This window comes from Poromitra crassiceps, assembly GCF_964638095.1.
Source record: "Poromitra crassiceps genome assembly, chromosome: 5".
Taxonomy (NCBI): domain Eukaryota; kingdom Metazoa; phylum Chordata; class Actinopteri; order Beryciformes; family Melamphaidae; genus Poromitra; species Poromitra crassiceps.
This window is the reverse complement of record NC_139642.1, coordinates 22,132,944-22,158,363: the sequence shown is the minus strand read 5'-3', so window position 1 is coordinate 22,158,363 and position 25,420 is coordinate 22,132,944. Positions and strand designations below refer to the sequence as shown.

The 25,420-nt window shown below is 43.1% G+C and overlaps 1 protein-coding gene across 1 annotated transcript; it reads right to left on the bottom strand.

Moving 5' to 3' along the window:
* Positions 1-3,456: 3,456 nt before the first annotated feature.
* Positions 3,457-23,168, bottom strand: trarg1a (trafficking regulator of GLUT4 (SLC2A4) 1a; the record flags this gene model as incomplete). Its single annotated transcript, XM_083637982.1, has 3 exons — positions 3,457-3,728; positions 7,135-7,261; positions 22,758-23,168. The coding sequence occupies 3 exons, from the start codon at positions 23,166-23,168 to the stop codon at positions 3,718-3,720; spliced, it is 549 nt and encodes a 182-aa protein (XP_083494108.1). The 3' UTR covers positions 3,457-3,717.
* Positions 23,169-25,420: the final 2,252 nt, after the last annotated feature.

Below are 25,420 nucleotides of genomic sequence, written 5' to 3'. Positions count from 1 at the left end.
TACCGGTAATGCAACTTCGCATACTCATTACATTTTCTTTTAACAGTGCAAACAGCAACGTTACATATTCTTTTGAATAGAACAAACCTGGTAAGAAAGAAAGATTGGAAAGATTGGAAAGATTAAATCATTAGTGCAAAAACATTTTAGATTTCAGATTACCGGTAAATCTTTTGAACACAACAAAATGGCATGTTACAATGTAGCCTATAGCTCAATACAGCTAGACGTTTATTATGTAACTAATTTAAATTGTTTTAAAATCCTACTGTTAACATGTAGGCTATGTTACATTCTGATGCCATGATAAAACACTTGCTTGTATTATCAATTTATTTTGTCTAAATTGAGAATTTTATTATTTAGAAAAATGAATAGTCAGATAAGTCACAATAGAAAACAGTCTGTTAGCAAATATTTTTCCATACTCTCTCTTCTTTTTTCCATACCTTTCCAGACCTGGAAAATACTCAAATCAAATTCCTTACTTTCCATACTTGCGCAGGAACCCATGTTATTCAATCTGTGGGATAAAGACAATGCGATGTGGGGTCAGGAGTAAACTGTGAATGGAGTGTCATCATTATTCTGTGTGATGGTCTGTATCCTCTTGTGTTTCAGTGTAGTGCTGCGGTCAGGATTGGCATCAGTCCACTGCTATAGGCAGGTGTGGGGGGGCAGCTTCTGATGGAAGTGCAACATTTGCCAGGTCATCCTTTTCCTGGGCCATGTATTATTCACAATCGTAGCTGGCAAGTGCATGAAAAATGGAGCTGTGTGTGCTTCATGGTACAAGTGTGTCGCAGGACCTGCTTTCTGCATGTGTGAGATAAGTTGTAGAAACTGCTTGGTAAGCTTCTCTCCCTCTTTCCCTGCCCATGAGCATACTGCACCTTTGGATGAAATGCACCGTCGTTTTGGCACCAGTTGACAAAGTGCACAGATGAGCCGTCTGTAGCCGACGCCCTAAACTCATGTCAGGCAACACAAGACTAGGGGCGGCTTTAGCTCAGGAGGTAGAGCGGGTCGGCCAATGACGCAAGGGTTGGCGGTTCGATCCCCGCTCCCTCCCAGCTGCCGTCGCTGTGTCCTTGGGCAAGACACCCAACCCTCCTTGCTCCCGATGGTGTGCAGGCACCCTGCGTGGCAGCCTTCGCCATCGGTGTATGAATGGGTGAATGTAGACTATCTACTGATTGTAAAGCACTTTGGATAAAAGCGCTATATAAATGCAGGCCATTTACCATTTACAAGCTGTCAGCATGACCCCACACGTTGTCTCACGTGGTCAGACCCACCTTCGACGTCATCAAGCTTCCAGCGACGGAGGTAGATATCATCTACGGCTGGCACTGCGAGACTTAGACTTCCCCCCACACAGATCAGCAAAAGGCAAAACTTGGACCATGCATGGTAACATTTATTCCAGACATGCAAAAATGTACACATCAGAGATGGAAAGCTGGCACACACATATTTTTGGAAAAGAAAGGGATACAGTAGAATTTAAGAATGAACTGAAGGTTTGAACTGTTTTACTGACAGTGCAGTGCTTATAGGCTAGGCTTTGTGCTCCAGACCACCAGATTCAGAGATGGAAAAGTGTGATCTTCAACACTCCAGCTGTGTGTCTTGTAAAAAGAGATTAGCTGTGTAAGCACAATTATGGGTATGTTGTCATTTCAGTAATAAATGAAATGTAATATTTTCTTTAGTTTGGTAGTAAACATTGTGGAAAATCTTTGGATTTCGCTGCTTTCAGATGTTTGGATAAAGATTTAACAATATAACCTTTATGTACAATTGTGATTTGACCAAGATGGCCAAAGCCTTAGAATAAAATTGATAAAAAGCCATTTTGCACAGAACATTGTGCCATATTGTAGTAGTAGTTAGCAGATTGCATCCATTCTTCAGCCTGATGTAGATGATCTTCAGAACTTGCCAGATCTTCTGATCTCTGAGAAAAAGGTTAGCTGCTGTTTCTCCTATTAACCTACGAGCCCTTAACAAAACATACCCGCACCCAATGAAATACTATCACTCAAGTTTGTTTTTCACTTTAAGGGGACATAATATTAATGTCTAAATTATTCCTGATTTCGATTGCACAAAAAGAAAACGTATGCCTAAATTAAATATGTGGCTTGAAAATAATGCTTACAATGACTTAACATAATTATATTTGTAGCATAAGCCTGTCGTGTGTCAATAGAACAGTCCTGTGGAGCCGCAGGGGACAGAATACAGTGACTTTTCCCTCTGACAATGTGACAAATACAATCTATTCCTTCTTGTAATGTAAAGACAGGTCCTTTCAATGCTGCCAATATCTCGGGCAAACTCAAAAGTCATATTCCTTTGTACATGAGGATCACCGCAGCAATATTACAATGACTAAATAAACGATCTGGTCGGCCTGTTTGGCCAGTAGCATGCCTACATATTGCATAATATATTTTTGCCATATAAATACATCTCATACCAATACAAGGGGTGGAAAGTACATTCAGTGAAACGATGACATATAACAGTCTTAACATTATAATGTAAGGATGTTAAGGATTAGAAAGGGTAGATGGGATGGAGAAGGGAGTGTGTGTGTGTGGGTGTGAGATTGAAAGAGGGAGAGAAAGGGGGAGAGACAGAAGTAAAGGAGTGGCAGCCACAAAGTCTGGTCGGGGGGAAGGTAATAAGGAATGGAAGGAATTGAAAGATGGGGGGAGGGTGGGCATGCACATCATTATAGTCGGGCTCCTCCCAAAACAAGGCAAGGATCTGCCTACCCACACGCATCCGAAGGTGGCTGGACTCCCCCACAGAATATACACTCTTCCATGTGCTCGCTATTAGTCTCTCTGACTCCTCAATAAGAATAGTGATGATAGTCCAACCAAATGGTCAACTTTGGTTATCTACATTCAGGCATGCACTTGGTCTCATTTTTCTTTTTTCTTTTTTTTTTAGTCCAAAAGAATGATATAAAATAAATAACACAAATTCAAAAAAACAATGTGTTTCCCTGCCCCCTTCATAAATCCTTGGAATTTCCTCTGATAATCCAGGTGCTGACAAAGCAGCCATCGCGACAGTCTTTACAAACCCAGCACCACTCAGCATACAAACAGTTTATAAAATGTACATCTATATATATATATTTCCATATATCCATATTTCAAATATAGCTGTAGTTGTATATATGCTTTGAATGCAAGTGTTTCAACAGGGAATATTATGAGGGTTATAATGCAGCTGTTTGAAGTCCAAATCCAGAGTCCGTTTTGCCCCCTTCCTGACATAGAAAAAGTCATTCATTTTTAGATCATCTGCTTTATTTTAAGAAGTCCGTTATTCCAAAGAGAGACGTCCCCCCCCCCACCCCCACCTCCCCCCCCACCCCACAACCACCACCACCACTGGTCTTCCCTGCTTCCCTGAACAATTTTACATCCGGTTTTCTTTATTTATGTCAAGCAAATGTTACTGGAGTCTACTGCATGCATCTCTGTATCTTTTTTGTTTCATTTGTTTATTTGCTACAATACCTACTAGTCCTCCTATAAGCTTTTTTCTTTTTTCTTTTTTGCTTTCTGAGGGTGGTTTTTGATGTAATTACAATATGGCATAGGGTTAGGATTTTTTTTATGGACAAAACCGGTTTGTTGTTTTTTCTTGGTGTATCCATGGTTTGGCTTTCACAACTCTTTCCCCCCCAGGTCACTGGGTTACTGTAAAAGAGAGATGGGGAGGGGAGGGGAGGAGGGGGTCAGAAAGAGAGACAGACCATTACACTTACAACCAAGTCCATTCCTCCACTAGTTTGGCTGGTATACCCAGTGTTAAGGGCTTTGAGCAGCAGGGCAATTCTGCTTGCCGCACAGTCAGCCCACTACAATCGCTGCAGTACTAAATCAATCACACACACACACACACACACACACACACACACACACACACAGAGCTTGTAAATGTGCTGAGTTGGGACGCACAAGTGCACACATCTCATGGTTGCGTGATGGTATCATATATCACCCAGTAATGGTAGTGCAGAATATGTTGTTGTTGTACACTGTGTGTGTCTACTGACCATGCTCATGCACACATACACTGTGACACCATACATCACTTTGTGATCTTATCCTTCTTATAGTGAAAATACATTGGCAGCAACAGGCCATATTTTCTACATACAGTGCATGCTTACATTGGCCCTCATTTGATTAAACAATATATATAATAATAATCGGGAGGGAGGTGTTCCAGGCACGTCCAGCAGGGAGGAGACCGAGGGCTAGGTGGAGAGATGATATCTCCATGGTGGCCTCTGGGAACGCCTCTTGATCGCCCAGTCATGAGCTGACTAATGTGGCCAGCTAAAGGCAAGTTTGGGGTCCCCTGCTGGAACTGCTACCTCTGCGACCTAATCCTGTATAAGCGGTTGAGTATGGATGGATGATTGCATTTATAAAGTGCCTTTCTAGATACACAAAGCGCTTCACATATCAGGGGCGGGGGGGGGGAGTCAACTCAACCACCAGCAGGTGATGCACGGCAGCCAGTTTGCACCAGAAGGCTCACCACACATCAGCTATCACGGTGGAGAGTTGAGGACTGAATGTGGCAATTAAGTAATGAGTGATGATTAGGTGATGGAAGGAAGGCCTGTGTGGGAATTGAGCCAGGGTTACACGCCCCAGGGCACCGGGGTTACACCCCCCAGGGCACCGGGGTTACACCCCTCAGGGCACCGGGGTTACACCCCCCAGGGCACCGGGGTTACACCCCTACTCTTGGGAAGAGTGGCGATGGGATCTTTAATGATCACAGAGAGTCAGGACCTCATTTAATGTCCTTAAGGACGGTGCTCACTCACAGAGTCCATGTCTCGGCAATGGGGAGATTATTCATGAGACCAGAGGGAAGAGCACCACCTACTGGTCCGTTCAACACCACTTCCAGTCTCCCATCCAAGGAGTATCCACAGGCAGCCAGACCTGCTTAGCTTCCCCATGAATGCCAATAATGTAATGCAGGAGCCACTGGTGCTAAATACATTTGGGGCCTTTTAAACCAACGATCACAACATCAAAACTGGAGCACTGAGTCTCCACAGTTGTGGCGTGCAGATCTCATCCGCTGAGTTTAATTTGGCCTCAGTCTTTAAAGAAAATCTGATAAAATCTCATATGTCACTACTATAAGAAGAGACGTAGACTATGATGATGACGTTGTGTTTGTTTGTGTACCTGAGACAGATACATAGACTATGATGATGACGTTGTGTTTGTTTGTGTGTACCTGAGACAGAGACGTAGACTATGATGATGACGTTGTGTTTGTGTACCTGAGACAGAGACGTAGACTATGATGATGACGTTGTGTTTGTTTGTGTACCTGAGACAGATACATAGACTATGATGATGACGTTGTGTTTGTTTGTGTGTACCTGAGACAGAGACGTAGACTATGATGATGACGTTGTGTTTGTTTGTGTACCTGAGACAGAGACGTAGACTATGATGATGACGTTGTGTTTGTGTACCTGAGACAGAGACGTAGACTATGATGATGACGTTGTGTTTGTTTGTGTACCTGAGACAGAGACGTAGACTATGATGGTGACGTTGTGTTTGTGTACCTGAGACAGAGACGTAGACTATGATGGTGACATTGTGTTTGTGTACCTGAGACAGAGACGTAGACTATGATGATGACGTTGTGTTTGTTTGTGTACCTGAGACAGAGACGTAGACTATGATGGTGACATTGTGTATGTTTGTGTGTACCTGAGACAGAGACGTAGACTATGATGGTGACATTGTGTTTGTTTGTGTACCTGAGACAGAGACGTAGACTATGATGATGACGTTGTGTTTGTTTGTGTACCTGAGACAGAGACGTAGACTATGATGATGACGTTGTGTTTGTTTGTGTACCTGAGACAGAGACGTAGACTATGATGATGACGTTGTGTTTGTTTGTGTACCTGAGACAGAGACGTAGACTATGATGATGACGTTGTGTTTGTTTGTGTACCTGAGACAGAGACGTAGACTATGATGATGACGTTGTGTTTGTTTGTGTACCTGAGACAGAGACGTAGACTATGATGGTGACGTTGTGTTTGTGTACCTGAGACAGAGACGTAGACTATGATGATGACGTTGTGTTTGTTTGTGTACCTGAGACAGAGACGTAGACTATGATGATGACGTTGTGTATGTTTGTGTGTACCTGAGACAGAGACGTAGACTATGATGGTGACGTTGTGTTTGTTTGTGTACCTGAGACAGAGACGTAGACTATGATGATGACGTTGTGTTTGTTTGTGTACCTGAGACAGAGACGTAGACTATGATGGTGACGTGTTTGTGTGTGTACCTGAGACAGAGACGTAGACTATGATGGTGACGTGTTTGTGTGTGTACCTGAGACAGAGACGTAGACTATGATAGTGACGTTGTGTTTGTTTGTGTACACCTGAGACAGAGATGTAGACTATGATGGTGACGTTGTGTTTGTTTGTGTACCTGAGACAGAGACGTAGACTATGATGGTGACGTTGTGTTTGTTTGTGTACCTGAGACAGAGACGTAGACTATGATGGTGACGTTGTGTTTGTTTGTGTACCTGAGACAGAGATGTAGACTATGATAGTGACGTTGTTTGTTTGTGTGTACCTGAGACAGAGACGTAGACTATGATGATGACGTTGTGTTTGTTTGTGTACCTGAGACAGAGACGTAGACTATGATAGTGACGTTGTGTTTGTTTGTGTACCTGAGACAGAGACGTAGACTATGATGATGACGTTGTGTTTGTTTGTGTACCTGAGACAGAGACGTAGACTATGATGATGACGTTGTGTTTGTTTGTGTACCTGAGACAGAGACGTAGACTATGATGATGACATTGTGTTTGTTTGTGTACCTGAGACAGAGACGTAGACTATGATGATGACATTGTGTTTGTTTGTGTACCTGAGACAGAGACGTAGACTATGATGATGACGTTGTGTTTGTTTGTGTACCTGAGACAGAGACGTAGACTATGATGATGACGTTGTGTTTGTTTGTGTGTACCTGAGACAGAGACGTAGACTATGATGGTGACGTTGTGTTTGTTTGTGTGTACCTGAGACAGAGACGTAGACTATGATGATGACCAGGCCCAGGATGATGGAGACGATGCTGAGCAGGCGAGCCAGGCGACCCAGCCTCTTGGCCCCGTCCATATCCCCTGCCTGCAGACTGTTTCTGGACTGGAAAGGAGGCGCGCACACACACACACACACACACACACACACACACACACACACACACACACACACACACACACACACACACACACACACACACACACACACACACACACACACACACACACACACACACACACACACACAGGAGAATTAAGCCATTTTTAGATTGGCCAAAAAAAACCACTAGTATCCACAAACTACTGCTTTTTTCTTGGGTCTAAAAGTGACCAAGCCGATCAGTTTAGCTGAGAAACCCTTGAAGCAACCCAGGTGATTAACGCATCAGCTGTGAATGGCATGCAATATAAATTGCAGAGGGAGTTTCAAAGCATTATTTCTCCTGCTTACGGTTTAATGTATTTGCCACCCCTTTCCCAGTCACTTATTCCCACAGGCTGAAATTCGACTTTCTTTACAGTTAATTACTTTAAAATGTCTTTACATCATGTCCAGTGGAACCCAAATGACAGAATATGCCGACGGAAAGAAGTGTCTCTCCCCCATTTAGTGCACGAGCGTCAGGCGTCAAGTCAGCCAGAATGTAAGTAGGTCATCCACTTTAAGGCTTTCAAAATAAAATCCTTATTGTAACATTAACATTAATTTTGAGTAAATGCTTTACAGCCACACTTTTACTCCAGCATGCAATCTTAACATCACAGGTATTTTGATACAAGTGCTGCTTCGTTCGTTGAAATACCTTTTTCTCCTCCAATGTGCATCAACAAGCTATATACTTTTGCTTAAATAACATTATTATGCAATAACGATAATGATAATGATAGTTATAGTGACAGTAATAATGACACCATGGCAAAACTGCTCCAAATGACATCATTATGTTATGACATCATTTGGACCAGGAAGTTCTGTGAATGAACAGGGGGCTCTTGGTTGCTCTTTAAGTAATAACTGAGTAAAGAAACCAACTGGTATTCTCCTTAAAGAGGAGTGCAGTCAGGATCTAACAACCACCTCAACATCATGCAGTTATAAAAGCACAGAATTAAAACTCCCTGCAGGAAAACAGATATTATATGCAAAAGTACAATTCTATAGGTACAGTATTCAGCCAGGAACACTCTCATCATGAACTTAAAACCCATGTTACACAGCTGTATCAGGTGATTCAGCACAATCAAACGTCCCAGGGGTTGACAGAACTGAATCCAGCAGACACATATCATGTGATATATGCATCATTTCAAGAAGAACCCACAGAAACATGCCATCACAAACATATTGAATGAAGGAAGCTGGGGTGGAGAAGGGGGTAGCAGCACAGCCTGTCAACAGCAGTTTGTGGCAAGTACAGAAATGGGGGAAAAGGGCCTTTAGATACACTGCTCCTTCTGCTTGGAACATGCTGCAAAATGACCTGTTCCACTTGATGCATTTAAACTCAATAGACTCAATAGTCTGTCCATATTTTAATTTGCGCTGCTAAATTACTTCTTTTAGCAATTCTACTTGCTTGTTTAGTGAAATTTGTGTAATTTGTTGTTGTTTTGTTTGAAACTTTGTATTCCTTTGTGCTGCTGCCTGTCTTGGTCAGGTCACTCTTTAAAAAGAGATTTTTAATCTCAATGTGACTTTCCTGGTTAAATAAAGGTTACGGTACATGAAAAAGTAAGAACCACATACACTGATTGCTGAATAAATGGACCACCTTGTCCAGCCTGATGGGTTGTGACTGAATTAACGCAAACTCCATAAATGCATTTCTCAATCTCAATCACCCCTAAAAATAACGAACCAATGATAATGTAGCGTTCAAGCGGGATTCGATGCACTCCAGGCATCCGGCATATCCAGTCAGCTAAAGGGCCAAGGCCCGGTTGCACAAAGCACCTTAGGTTAAGATTTTCCTTAGAGTCCGAGTTAAGGTGCCCATGAAATAGAATCGGCTGCACAAAACACCCTTAAATCTTGTGCTTATGTTTTTCTTCAAATGTTTAACCTTATGGAGAAGATTTAAGGGGTGTTTTGTGCAGCCGATTCTACTTTATGGACACCTTAACTCGGACTCTAAGGGAAATCTTAGGTGCTTTGTGCAACTGGGCACCAGGCCCGTGGACATGTTGGAGACGAGTGTTACAATAACAACAGATGTTTCACCATCCTACACATCGACACCATCCCCAAACCCAAATCTCAGGCATAAGGTACCTTTGTACTTGACCTGAAACAGTTACAACACCATGGTTCTCCCTCACATCGCCCTGAGACCGTTCCTTCATGGTTCTCCCTCACATCGCCCTGAGCTGAGATCGTTCCTTCATGGTTCTCCCTCACATCGCCCTGAGCTGAGATCGTTCCTTCATGGTCCTCCCTCACATCGCCCTGAGCTGAGATCGTTCCTTCATGGTTCTCCCTCACATCGCCCTGAGACCGTTCCTTCATGGTTCTCCCTCACATCGCCCTGAGCTGAGATCGTTCCTTCATGGTCCTCCCTCACATCGCCCTGAGCTGAGATCGTTCCTTCATGGTCCTCCCTCACATCGCCCTGAGCTGAGATCGTTCCTTCATGGTTCTCCCTCACATCGCCCTGAGACCGTTCCTTCCAGCATACAGTAGAAGAGCTTGATTCTCTCTGGCAGCACTTTGAAATATTTATCAGCTGCTTCTCCATTAATGGACAGCCAAAGTGTTTTAAAGGGGAAACGACACCTGCAGAGCGGCTGTAGTTCTGTAGCTGCCGTACAGTCCCTTAAGGTAGAATATGAATTTGATCAACGTTCATTCATTCTCAGCTGTGAACAGGGTCTCGTCCGTTTCAGGACAGCACATTTGGGATTGATGGAAGGATGTGACATGCAAAAGCCTATTGGACTGAGCAGATGAATGCAGCAGCGTGAAGAGGTTGCACATCAACTTACTGCTGTATGTATATTGCTTTATGTCAGAGGACAGGATGATGTGTGTGAGTGTGTGTGTGTGTGTGTGTGTGTGTGTGAGTGTGTGAGAGAGAGAGAGAGAGAGAGAGAGAGAGAGAGTTATGATGGATAGGAATCCCTTGACCTTGTGCATTGCTTTCTTGGCCGAGACGCTTTAAATGACAAATCATACATGGCTGATGTCACGATCTTCCCATTCGCTTTGATCCCGGGAGTCACTTTGTTATACGCACGCACACACACGCACACACACGCACGCACACACGCACGCACGCACACACACACACACACACACACGCACGCACGCACGCACGCACGCACGCACGCACACACACACACACACGCGCGCACACACACACACACACACACGCACACACACACATGCACGCACGCACACACACACACACACGCACACACGCACGCACACACACACACACACACACATACGTGCAAAGAAATCAATTGCAAAAAACAGATCTCTCTATAGTCCTAAACAACTAAAATGCTTGGAGGAAGCCTAGGCTTCAATACCATTATTTTGATGCTCGATGCCCAAAACGTGTGATTTGATTTGATTTGATAATGTTAATATCTGCGCAAATAAGCATGCAAAAATCAAAATAAAATCGCTATATCTCTATATAATGTAGATGGGCATAGGCCATGTAATTGGCTTGTTATAATAACTCGCATTTCAGAAATATTGCTATTCATGATGTTCAGGCCGCTGTCTGGGCGCAGTGAGCCAGCCAGGTGCTGTAACCTGGATTTACATTACAGACCAAAAGCCTTTTTTTTACCAGGCTGTTTGTGTTAACATGTTTATTTATGCTGTAAACCTGTAAACAGGTATTTTAACATGGAGGTGAATGGGGACTGACTCACTTTTGCAGCCAGCCTCAAGTGGCCATTTGAGAAACTGCACTTTTTAGTACTTCCACATTGGCCTCGAAGCGAACAAGAAAGCCTGCCTCCTTGATTCAAACTCATGTCATGAAGGCATGGGATACGCCTGTGTAGCTGCCATCATTCACTTTTTTCAACTGCTTGAACTTTAGGTGCTGTCCATGGTGCTGAACTAGCCATGGCCATGTAGTGTATTAGGAAATGGATCTCTCACTCACCTTAGAGCACTTCTCTCAGTAAAGCTACCAAATGCTAGTCAAAGAAATTCTTAACCCCATGTGGAACACAACAACTCTATATTATACCAACGAAACCAGCAACGACCTACGTGTATTAAGGCCCGTTCAACAGTTTTGAATTGAGCATCAAACATTCAATCATTTGCTACGCACACCTTGCTAAATGTGGTTTGAATTTCACAATGTTAGAAAAGAAAAATTGAGCTCAAGCAACCAGACGGAGAGGCTCAATTACAAAGAGTTACATAAGGGAAGATGAGGTGCAACACTCTCAGTGAAAAGAAGGTCCAAGCCTTAACAGTTCATGTGTGCCAGAGTCAGTAGAAGATAAGATTACACTGCAGAGGGAGAGAGAGAGAAGCCCTCTCTCTCCTTACAGTATGTCCCTCCCCTCCCTCTATTCCCCCGGGTCGTTACTTCACCCTTTCTCCCCCATGAGCCTCTCTGTCTGCCACAGTGCACTTGGGGAAGACGGGTGGGGACGGTGTAACCCTGGGCGACGCTTTGAACCTCTTCAAATAAACAATAAGTGCATTCATACTCTGATATTGTTTTGAAAGTCTAAAAGTGTTCTTGTTGAAAGTGATAACTGGATTTGCAGTCTGTGTCAGTTAATATGACCTCTATTCATTTATTATAGGAATATTAGTAATACGTGATTTGGATGTAGGATTGATATCGACAGAGTATCCTATATGCCCTTAAAGGTCTAGGACAGTGGAATAATTTGTATGTAAGTCTTTGCAGAGCAAAATAATTCACTTGATTTTCTGTCACATAAAATATCTCGTCATGGCATGCAGTGTCTCTCTCACACACGCACGCACGCACGCACGCACGCACACACACACACACACACACACACACACACACACACACACACACACACACACACACACACACACACACACACACACACACACACACACACACACGCGCACGCGCACGCACACGCACACGCACACTTCAGCTTCTCAGTGCCGCAATGTGAGGCTCTGGTAGAAGCAGTGTCCCAGTGGAGCTGGTATTGATCTGGACTCACATCACAGAGAAAAGCCACATCAGCACCTTCAATCAATGGGAGCCCCTTTCAAAAACACTGCCTAGTTAGGCTGAAGCTGCTTACAGGGAGAAGATCCTTTCAAAAACACTGCCTAGTAGTTAGGCTGAAGCTGCTTACAGCGAGAAGATCCTTTCAAAAACACTGCCTAGTTAGCCTGAAGCTGCTTACAGCGAGAAGATCCTTTCAAAAACACTGCCTAGTTAGGCTGAAGCTGTTTACAGCGAGAAGATCCTTTCAAAAACACTGCCTAGTTAGCCTGAAGCTGTTTACAGGGAGAAGATCCTTTCACTGCCTAGTTAGGCTGAAGCTGTTTACAGGGAGAAGATCCTTTCACTGCCTAGTTAGGCTGAAGCTGTTTACAGGGAGAAGATCCTTTCAAAAACACTGCCTAGTTAGGCTGAAGCTGCTTACAGCGAGAAGATCCTTTCAAAAACACTGCCTAGTTAGCCTGAAGCTGCTTACAGCGAGAAGATCCTTTCAAAAACACTGCCTAGTTAGGCTGAAGCTGTTTACAGCGAGAAGATCCTTTCACTGCCTAGTTAGGCTGAAGCTGTGGGTGAATTATACGGTTACTTGTGGGGCGGCTTTAGCTCAGGAGGTAGAGCGGGTCGGCCAATGACGCAAGGGTTGGCGGTTCGATCCCCGCTCCCCCCCAGCTGCTGTCGTTGTGTCCCTGGGCAAGACACTTAACCCTCCTTGCTCCCGATGGATAAAAGCGCTATATAAATGCAGGCCATTTACCATTTACAAGCTGTTTACAGGGAGAAGATCCTTTCACTGCCTAGTTAGGCTGAAGCTGTTTACAGGGAGAAGATCCTTTCACTGTCTAGTTAGCCTGAAGTTGCTTACAGCGAGAAGATCCTTTCAAGACTGTTTCAGTGGATGTTCCATCTATCAGATGGAAGATAAGTAAGACATGCAGGCTAAAGATATGCTTGTATCCTTGTTTTACGTGTACATCCCTGCTTGATGTGCTTCAGGGACTGACAAGCAAAGCGATGTGTGTGTGTGTGTGCGTATGTGCGTATGTGTGTGTGGTTAATAGGTGGGACCCTTCACTGTCGCTGAGTAATGCCTGTATTGATTCACAGGGAAAGGCACGCCTGGTCATATTTGTTTTCTGAATGGGGAATTCTACCCTGTTGCAATGAAAGTGTCTCGTCCAGTGTTTAGTGTGCAGCCAGCGTACACACCAAACATACACACACACACACACACACACACACGTGTGTGCGCACACACACATTGCCCTAGTTCATGCGGCTGTTCCCACTCAGTTCAGCAACAGCGGGGGTGGGGTTAAGCGGGGGTGGGGGGGTAAGTGTGTAAGTGCTGGCTTTCTCTCAGCGTCCTGTCATTAATAATGGAAGAAAGGTGCAGCCTGGTGGGTGGGAACACTGTATAGCAGATTGGTGCGTCAAATAATTTAGTTTCAACATTTACAGTATATATAACAGCTTATTCATGCCACTGTCTGCTTAATGTTGCTTCTACCGGTACCGAAAACTTCTATTGTAAAAATTTCATTTTATACTATATTTGTCCTTTAGGAGTGTATTCAACAGATTTTTATTTTTATTTGGTTTTCTGGGGTCTTTTTCTAATTTCAAGAGACGGTTTTAACTTCATATAGCCTATGTGAAGGTACATGTATATAAGGTTACACTGTGAATTATACGGTTACTTGCTAAATTATATATAGCGCTTTTAGCACTCCATCCATATACAGTATACTTCTGTTGGATTTAATATTCAGTTTGCAAACTATTCCATGCGGTCAGATGATCCGAGCTGTCAGACCCATGATTTTTACTCTTGGAGCTGTAAACTACTACGGTCCATATATTTTGACGGTTGTTGTTTATATCTTGGTCAACCTGTGCACTGGACACACCATCCAAACTGCCGAGCACTCAATAACGGTAGCTGATAAAAAAAAAAAGAGCTGCTGCTCATGCTGATATGATTTCCATAATTTTTAAATGTCGATATATCCATGCATAAATTCAGTGGCAACTGCTTCCTTTGACATTTTTATCTCTGCCATTTCTCATAAAGCTCCACTTTAATTCTAAACTTCTCAACATTGTATCTGATCACAAGTATCACATATTATCATGACACCATTTACATGGTAAACCCAGCCTCCATGGTTTACCCAGGCTAGCATTTACACTGTTTGAGCTATGAAATGTATGTCCTCTATAAACCTGATACAGTAACCTCATAAACACAACATAATCTGAAACATTAAAATTCAGACATCATCCATACTGAGTCACTGTTGTCCACATAATCCACCCCAGGAGATGTGGCTTTTCAAAGGTTTCGTCTGAAATTCAAGACACAAATGACCAAGTGGATCTTTGTAGACTCACAGAACACCACTACTAAATTAGAGCATTTTGCCAAATTATAATGTCTTTGTCAAAACAAACTGGCATATGATTATAGATCTACTCACTCACTCACTCACTCACTCACTCACGGACGCTTAGTGAAGGGGGTGGGGCTAGAATAGGGAATAGGGATAGGTAGGCCAGAGTTGGAATTTGACGGGTGGGTAGGGGGAGTGGCTAGGGTGATGATGTGGGTGTAAGGGGCGGGGCTAGGGAATAGAGGCTGTAGCTAGGAAGGTCGTAGAGTCGTGGTTTGAGTGGCTGTAGCTAGGAAGGTCGTAGAGTCGTGGTTTGAGTGGCTGTAGCTAGGAAGGTCGTAGAGAGTCAGGGTTCAAGGGGTGAGTACGGGGAGTGCCTGGGGGGTTTATGGGTGGCGTAGGGTTAGGGGTAGGACCATTTTCCATGTTGAAGAAAACAATTTGCCGTGTTGTTGAGGTACCCCAAAAACATCGCCTAAAGTGCCATAAGGCTGAACGGTCACACCACTTGGACTTCAAGGTATTTGCACTGGTTCAATTGTAAACGCGGCATGGACAAACAAGAGGAAGGAGAGGTGCTGTTCACTGGTGTCCAATATGTACATGACCACGTACAGACAATCAAACTGTGGCTCCTTCACTTACTGCAATCGCTTCTAATTTGAACCGTTGAGATGGAGCAATGAGATACACCCATTCCCCGAAGTTTAATCAAAATCACATCAGCAACGTCCGACATATTGTGCGTAACGTACAAACAATTAAACAAACCTGGCGGCGCCCCCTTTGGGTCTATCAATGCAATGAAACAGGGGCAATGACATGCATCACACCCCCGGAGTTTAATCTAAATTCAATCAGTGGCGTCTGAGATATTGCGTGTGACAGACGGACAGATGCACGAACAGACGGCCACAGTCCCCTCGGTTTCATTAGACAATTAGAGCCAGGTTGCAACGCAAAGTTGGAGGCTGGGATGCTGTGGAAGTTTAAGATATAAAACAAGGTCACTCTCATTATACAAGGCACGTGTGTTGTGACCCCGATTCTGACTTTCATCCCTTGATGAACACCGTTTCCTCCTTGTCCTTCCATAGCAGATATTATGAGCTAGAACGCTGTAAGTCTTGGATGGGTGCCAGCAGAGACAGGCCTGGATGGGCTATGTGTTGGGAGATGGGGACACGCTCGTGCTGATGGCAAAGTCATTGTGACAGAATAAAGTTTCAAACAGATTTGCTTGTGCAGCTGGAGGAAGTACATAGAGCGCGACAATCTATTATCTAAGCAGGAAGGAGCCATTATGCCATATAGCAAACATTTCTGACGTTGAACTGCAATCAGATACGTGGATGTGGTGAGAAAACCAACCGTGAAACTATAGGAACCGTGAATTTGAGAGATTTATGGGTGAAATGTCAATAAAACGCAAGAGAAGAATCGCTAACACACACTTTGTAATGATAGAAAAAATATTTAGCATGGTGAAGTTGCATCCAGCAACTCGATCTGGCTTGTGGTGATTTTAACTCCCAGCTTCCGATCCTTAAGACATCAGCTAACTCCATTAAAAGCACCACATTTTTAAGGAGATGCCACAATGAACTCCGTCAGCACTGTCTGAAATGGGCCCTTAGAGGTTGCACATGTTTCACATTCACTTGGAATGACTCGTTTCATTATTAGTGTCAAAAAAAGACTTGGGACAAGAGCAAATCATTTGATAGCCTACTTAAATGTCATGAAGTCCCCGCCAGCTTCCCTCCACAACATGGAGGGAACAGAGTGTGAGACAGAGTTTCAACACATGCTTGTAGATACAAATGACCACAGTCTCACATATCCACAACATCGCAGTATCAGCTTTGCCTCTATTCTATTCTATTCATCCGCTGTGGTCTGATAATGTAATTATTAGCACAAGCCATAATTGCAAATGATATAGTGAGCATAATAGCCTTATCCCTGCTGTACCTTTCCTCCGGGCCTCAGTCTTATCAAAGGTTTTGTTCGAATAATTGGCTACAAAAGTATGAAGCGCTCCCCCACTATTGCTGCAGTATTAGATCGCTAATAAGATGTAATTTACATGTACGCGCACGCACACACACACACAGACACACTCTCTCTCTCTCACACACACACGTGCACGCGCACACGCACAAAGGGGAGACACAGCCATCCATCCAGCAGCAGCCTTGCTAGCCCCATATTTCACAGGCAAATCTGCCGAGCGCGCAATAACAGTCCTGCAGTTTTGGCCGTCCCATTACTGGGATAGGCTGGTCTGGGCAATAAAGGCCTATTACCCTGCCTCTCCACTCCCCATAATAGACTACTTGCACAACTCCACTACTTCCTGAAATGAGTAGGTCATCTTGGTTTCCTGTCCTACACTATTGGATGAACTGATTAATGTCAGGTGTGCCTGACTGCTGCAGTCACAACAACAGTGATCAGGCACACCTGACATTAATCAGTTCATCCAATAGTGTAGGACAGGAAACCAAGATGCCCTACTCATTTCAGGAAGTAGTGGAGTTGTGCAAGTAGTCTATTGAGCTGCACATCTCCTGTGTCCGCCAGCCGCAAACCTCCACCAGCAGGGGGCGCCTGTGGCCGCACGCCTCCTTCCGCCTACAGCTTCTAGACGGAGCTGCTGCCTGAAGAAGTGCTGCTGGATGATGATGATGGATGCTACATTTGGTCATCCTGTTGTTAGCAATGCACCAACTGCCAGTGCACAGACATGCTGAGTCATGCTTCACAAGGCTAAACGGGGGCTTGCTTTGGTTCATGTATATGATTAAAAAATTGTTATTAATCTAATTTCTTTGATTTTTGTGTGCAGCATTGGTGATCATAAATAGATACTTTGCCTAGAGTGCTTTCCCTCTCAATACAGTTTCAAGGCCTATGTGACCATAACATGAATTGGATTCGCCATGTACACCCCCTTGTCACGTGAACAGGTAAAGTGAAGTTTAGGCAGCCAAATCAACTTTGGTTATGGTTATGGTTAGGCATTGGTGATACATATAAAATAAAATCAACTTTTGCTAAAAATGTAAACTTCACTCAAATGGGGGGGGGGGGGGGAAATCACAAATTTGGAATTGAACTCCTTTTGTGGTAGAGAAACATATTTCTCTCACTTTTCATGCACAGAACATGTATTTTGCATTTTAAGACGCTGTGTTCATTTCACGTCATTGCGTGGGATCTGCTCTCACCACGTGAACTGGAGTTGGACCAGTTGGATCTTTTCTTCCATTCAAACTTTCCAAAAGTATCCGTTTCACAAGGGCAAGGAGAACGTCACAACGTAGCAGTGAACTCACACCCAACGGTTATATCATAACGGTATTAACCACATTAGTTTACATTTGTTCACAGTTGAGTGAGGCAATCCCCCCGTTGTGTCCATTCCGTTGCTCCGTCTCACTCGCACTTAGCAGAGCAGACATCACAATGCTACCTGATTCAATTCCATTCTAATCCAGTGATAGGAACTACTTTATAGCCATTTGCTGCTTCTCTCTCTCAGCCATCCGCCTCTGTAGCCAATGGTGTTTTGATCTCCTCTGCTCGGGCCCGTATCCCCTTTCCGCATCGCCAGGACAGAGAAAGGATGTTGATCGCCGCCATGGAGCTGGCTAACTGCTGCAATGTGCCCTCTGCACAGAAACTAAATTGACTTCTCTCGCCTTCGATTGAGTTAGTGGCCAGCTCTAGTTTCCCCATCCTTCATTCACTCTCTCCCTTGCCCTCTACCTAAAGCCCCACCTCTCTCTCTCTCACACACACACACACACACACACACACACACACACACACACACACACAGTGCGTGTCATTAGCCAGAGGGTGAGTTGTGAATGTCAGTGGGTTCAAGATGATGACTCAGGCTGTCTGAAGGATACTGCTTCATATTACATTTGGTTTTGGTGTCTTACTGCCCATTGGAGTGATCATACACAACTAAATGCTTTTACTGCTCTGCCTTTCGGCGGCCCGGGTTCCTTGTGGGTTTGAGTGTTGGCTGCTGTACACCATCAGAACTAAAGTGTGCTGAAATCCACAATGTCACGCAGGAACTACCGACGACCAGTGTTGGGCAAGTTACTTTCAAAATGTAATATACTACAGTAATATTGTAAAGTAACTTATTACTTTCAAATGAAAGTAATAAGTTACTTTACAATATTACTGTCTGTGTAGAGTAACTCATTACTTATTACACTACTTTTGCATTACTTTCACCAGAATAACTGCAGTAGCAGAATGACATCGCCGCCCCGGAACAATCCAGAAAAATAATTTAAACCGCCTTGAAGTCAGTGTAAACAATCCAAAATTCTAAATCCTTTTCCTTTGTTATTGTCATCTATAGTGGTTATTTGCATAGAAACACACAGATTAGGAAATTAGTCTATCTTTATTTAATTATGTGCTTTGATTAAAACAAAATAACTCAATTTGTAACTTGAGTTACTTGACAAAGTAACTGGTAAAATATTACTGAAATCCTATAAGTAATAAGTTATATTACTGAGTTACTGCTAAAAGTAATATATTACATGTAATATGTTACTTTTGTAATGAGTTAGCCCCAACACTGCCGACGACTAGCATGACACGCGTAATACGCTGACATGTCTGTTACAGAGGGTACTGAAAGACTCCTCCTGGTACATGCATTTAATGCAGTGAGTGAATTACATGACTGCCAAGACCCTATCTAGATTTCTGTTTTGCTCTCATTATACAACCTTCTCTCCGGTAGTTTCGTGTCTCATCAACATAGTGGAGAGCACACAGCAGATGATGTGCCACAGACGGACGGGCGGTCACACTAAATATTCCTCACTTCTTCTGAGTTGGCTCCAACATGGCGATTTTGTCTGCTTTCAGACAAACATTTCACAATAAATAGTATATATATTGTATACAATAAAATAGCATATCTAAAGATATGCAGATTTTTTTGAAAACTACAGTAGGACCTGCTGATGGAGCATAGTTTGCTGCCAGGTTTCAGATGCCAACAGACGATTCAGCAATGGTCAATATATGCAGGTCCATTTGGTTCCAAAGTTGACAAGCAATACAAATGCAAACAGCCATTAACTGCTTCACACACCATTTAATACTCAAGTGCAGCTGCCTTCAGAGTCTTGAAGATGGAGTTGGCTAGAAGCAGCTCAACACATTACGTCTTCTTCCAATGTTCTTTGCCTTTTTAAGTGCTTAAAGAGCGAGTGGATCCATTGTTGTTCTACAAAAGTAGACATTTTGATGGTATAGGCATGACTCCATTTTTAGTTTCTTTGCAAGCTAATACGTAACAAAAAATGCCACCACACAACTGAAAAATGTGAAATTTAAGGAAAATGTCTGCTTCTGCAAAATGGCATCATGGAAGCAAATGTTGGTGGAATTCAATTGAATCTAACTATATCTGGTGCTCCATTTCAGTTTTTACAATAAATCGAAACCCTTTGAAAACGCATTTAACTTATAGCAATTCCTGATACACAATCTCTCCTGTCAGCAGTTTCTACTACACTGTTGGGAAGACATGACATGAAATCAGTATGTTGTAGTAAGGCTTTATCACTTCTACAATTATGATATTGAGTGCTGAGCAAAGAGGTTTAGTTTGCCTCAGCAGGGGGTTGGAGCACACAGCTCGTCAGTCAGTGAAAAGACCTTACACAGCCAGGGGATTCTCAAGTAATTACATGTAAAATGTACTGTATACAGCATTTCCAGTTTTGTCCACTGGAGGGAAACTGAGAGGGGGGTTCATTGTGATGGGGGAGGGTCGGTTTAACGACAGACATACTGAAGTCAAGAGTGCTGATTGGGTGGTAGAATGATATCATGTCTCAATTGCATGTCTCGTGTAATTTCTTTGCAGTATTTTGGTCTAACTATCACCAAAATACAAATTCTCCTACATCAGGGCTTTTCAAAGTGTGGGAGAGTGAGCCTCCCCTCAGAGAACATAATAGACAGACCCCCCCCCCCCCCCCCCCCCATAGAGACAGACACATTTTTTCAAAATGTCTATGGAGAAAATGAATGGGAAACTCACTTCCGGGGCAAGAGATGTCATGTCACTGCTCAGCTCTATAAGCCTACTGTGTGTGCGTGTGTGTGAGTGTGTGTGTGTGTGTGTGCACGCGTGCGTGTAAAAATATGAAAACGAAATGAGTATATACTGAGAGCTCCAAATGACCCTGAGCGACTCAGATACCAAGTCTAGTAGTTGTGATTTTGGGGAAGAAAAATAAATTACAATGCATAATTGAGCATTAAGAGTGAATAAACCAAAGTCAGATGCCAGAAAGTTACTTAAAAAAAAAATATATAATATAAGATGAAACATTCAAATAGAATATGTAATTATAAATGCATTTAAATAAGTTAATGTGTCAACAAATAGCCTATGGCTTGATTTCTATCTATCGAGTTATGGGCCCAACACTGTTCTGTTTAGCAGAAGTCTAACTGGAAATTAGCCAGCTAGGCAGGGGGGAAGTGTCTGGTGCAACACATTGAAAACTGTGGAATACAGAGTGGAATACAGTTATCTGGTCGCAATAGGTTTAATCAGCATTGTGGGAACTTGCTTGCCAATGGCTTGAATATATAACAGGTGTTCATTTATAGCCTATGTAAAAGTTATGCACTAGCTTTAAGCTAAGGTAAGCGAGTCCAAATCTGATCTTGTCATTCTCAAATGCAAAGATAAAGAATAAAAAACACATAGGGAATCATTCAGGAATAATAGCATAGATCTAATTTCTTTCCAAATGTGATAAAGTCTGCTCCAAATTATTATTATTACTAAATGCCAGTCAAAAATATGTTTTTCTTCTTGTTCCTTCAGTTGGATGTTTGAGATTGGCGATGTGTAGAATGATGTACTGTATGTGCCACTAGAAGACTGTTTTCACATTTGTCTGCTGAAAGTGCAAAGTTTATCTGTGCTCAATGAAAATTCTATTTTCTACAAGCATGATTTTTGACATCACAAATCGTTTGGAAGCCAACCCCTGCACAATATCCAACGTACACAGGAAACTTGAAGCCTCCAGTGCACATACACTGAGAATGGACTTTGCAGTGAAGTAGGAGACATCTTGTGTCCAGCAGGAAAACGTTTGAAATTAAATATATTTGCATATGCATAGATAGACTGGAATATTTAATGGGGGAGAAGGAGTAGATGTAGATTCTAACAAGATAATTGACCTTTTTGTGGAAAAAACAAACACATCAGACACAAATTATTATCCAAAGTATACAAAGTTATACATCTTAAAACATGACTTCAGGCCTTAGGGGGACTTTAACTATTTCTCTGAAAACCACCCATCAATGAGACGAGTTAGATACTCAAAAATTAGCAGGACTGTTAAATTTGACTTCATCTGGGGAGGAGGGGGGGGGGGTTATTGGGTTACTGTCATGCTGAATGTTGGTCATCCTCATTGCTCCACTTAACGCCCCAGAAATCCAGTCAATCTAGCCTCAATTGAAAGTGTTGGTGGAGAGTGATAGCAAGATGCAGGGGCGTTGGTTGAGTGAATTGAGCCCCTGACCCAAAACAGAAAGACAAGACAAACACACAAACACTAGAGCTGCAACGACTGATTGGCTAATCCATTTGTCAACTATTCAATTAATCGCCAACTATTTTGATAATTGATTAATCGTTTGAGTACTATTTTTTAATGACCTGATTCCAGCTTAATAAATAGGCTATGTTCTGTTTTCTTTAGGCTACTCCACAGTAAACTGAATTTATTTGGGTTGTGGACAAAACAAGACATTTTGAGGAGTATCTTGTGCTTTGCGATCGACATTTTTCATCAGTTTCTGGCATTTTAATGCATTTTATAGGCTACACCACACCAAACAACTAATCGATTAATCGAGAAAATAATCGTCAGTTAAATCGACAATAAAACAATCGTTAACTGAGCCCTAAACGCACACTTACCATAATAGAATAGACCAGCGCGACGATGCTGACGGGCCAGACGGGGCAGAAGCAGGAGATGATGACCAGGATGAGGTAGTCCCGGGGCTTGGGGGTCTCCTGCACGCCCCCCACGTTCCCGGTGGAGGAGCGGCTCAGACTGACCCGGGACGGGGAGAGGGGAGCGGCGGCCAGGTGCCCGGCGGAGCCCGACCTCAGCGGGCCGCCGTGGCCATTCTGGTCGGCCTCCAGGTTCTTGTCACTCCCTACGTTGACGGTGAAGGAGGTGGACATCTTCATGCCGTTGGGGCCAGGCTCAGTGGTCACCGCCAGAAGTTTCTCCGTCTCCTGGGACTCGGCGCCGGGCTGTGTGCCTCCTCCGCCCTCGCCCAAGTTGGACTTCTCGAACTCGGCGTCCGTGTTGATGGCCATGCTCAAGTGTCAAAAAGACAAATTACAAATCAGATGGGGGAATTCTCTTGACTCGAGTTTAGAATCGGTTACAGACCAAGAGGCTCTACTTTTCCATAGCCCTATGAAACTTCTTTCACCTATTCTTTCAAACTGTGACCAGCTTTGATTGAATAACCACGGCACCAGATCTATGGAGGATTAATAAAAAAGGAATCAATTGGAAAGTGATGTGCCTTGAAAGCTCGGGGCGTAATCGATCAACCCCGAAAAATCACCAGAGAGGAGACAAAAGCAATAGATATGCAAATCATTCTTCCTCTAGAATTGAAATTTCCTTCAGCACGCATCCGCACTTTGATTCATTCCCAAAGGGGCTCAGGTGAAAATCTGCCCTCCTCTCTATCCATCCAAGGAGGAACAAATCAGTCAGAGGAGCTCCTGTCTCTGCCTATCTCTCCCACCGCCTTGCACCATTCTCACCACTTTCCTATATTCCTATGAAGTAAACGCCTTGCTTTTCCCCTCAAAATCAGCCAAGAAGGAGAACTAAATGTCTGAGCGTCTCTCTCTCTCAAAGCGGAAAGCAAACGAGAACGAGTTGCTGCTTCTCTCCTCCCCGCCTGCCTCAGGGCTCTTCTGCACGGCACGCTGCAGCAACACGGCAGCTGTCCTCAACTTGGGACCAGTGTCAAGCTAACCAGAATAAAACGTAGCACCTCCGGTCAGGTTTATCAAAATAAAAGCGTAATCATTTTATCTTCTTCTTCATCCCAGACTAGGGGCAATTATAACATTTTCCCCTCATAACTCACAGATGACCTCAAATACAGCAGTCGTCCTTTGATATAAGAAACATAATATATAATGATGTGCACTAATCAATAATACAATTGATAGGCTATATTTTTACTGAGAAGAACAAAACTATATCCTAATATTGAATTTGGTCAAGGAGTCATAAGGGGCAATTGTAACATGGCTGGGGGCATAATGTATATTATCATATTAACCCATTGTATCTCAAATAAAAGTACTCCTCAAAGCAAAGTAATCATATTACTAGGAGTATATATTAATGCTACTTAAGATTGTTTTTTTTTAATTATATGAATTCTATTAGGCATTGTATACAATCAAAGCAAAATTCAATTTTTTTTCATATTTATATTTTTGCTATTTTAAATTAGTTAGAAAATATATTTCACTTGTCTCAGGAGAGACTATAGAGACCGTTTCACTCTGGCCAAAACTAAAACATAAAAATGTTGAAAACTTTCATTTTTGGTCTGAGTGAAATGTTATGTGGTCTCCCCTCCTGATTGTAAATATAGCTAATCGCTTGGTTTGACCAAGTAAAACTATTTTTATAAGCATTTTACGAAATGTAGATGGAAAAATAAATGGCGGATGAAATCCCTTGGTTCGTATGCCAAACCCCAAAGAAGGCGTGATTTTGGCAGTTTTCCTGAGCTGCGGTGCCTAGTTATGGTTGCTAATGTAGGATTGGACAGTGGCTGTTATAGGGAGGAGCTTAGCAAACGGGCAGTTGCTCCCTGTTACAATTGCCCCTGGTCTCCCCTATTATCCTATACTAAATAGGTGGACGGGCGGGCGGTGTCAGTCATGATTTGCATCACATTTTGTGCCACGAAAGTGATATCAGGCCGCAGGCCCGATGTCACTTTCGTGATGTCAGCAGACAGTGCCCCTATCATTGATAGTATACAGCCCACAGCCCCCACAGACAGACAGTCCAGCACCCCCCACACCCACACACCCCCGCCAACCCGACATGCACACAGACACCCCCCGCCCCATCCCCCACACAAACACAGACACCCGCCACATCGATATTGGTACCGAAACAGATATAAAACCTTACAAACACAACAACAACAACACAAGGGACCAAAGTCCCACCAAACTAGATTTGAAGGCTGCGTAGCGGCCTGATAATCTAGTATCAAATCTAGTAATCTAGTATCAAAGTGAAATGTCTAATGAGAAAATATATATAAAAGTATAGTTTCTTGTCATTTAGCAAAAAATTAAGTAATTTCAGACTATATGCCATATAGTATGGAGTTGTCAAAAGTAGGCCTACAGAAGGAAAGGCTCAGTCCCAATTTCACTTTGAGTCCCTACAATGTTTCTTTCCTTCTCATTTTATTTTCATTCCATTCTCCTATTTTATTTCATTGTCATTGTCATTGCTTATCATTTTAACCGTTTAGTTCAACTACTTTGCCTTAGAACTCCCATTATCTTTA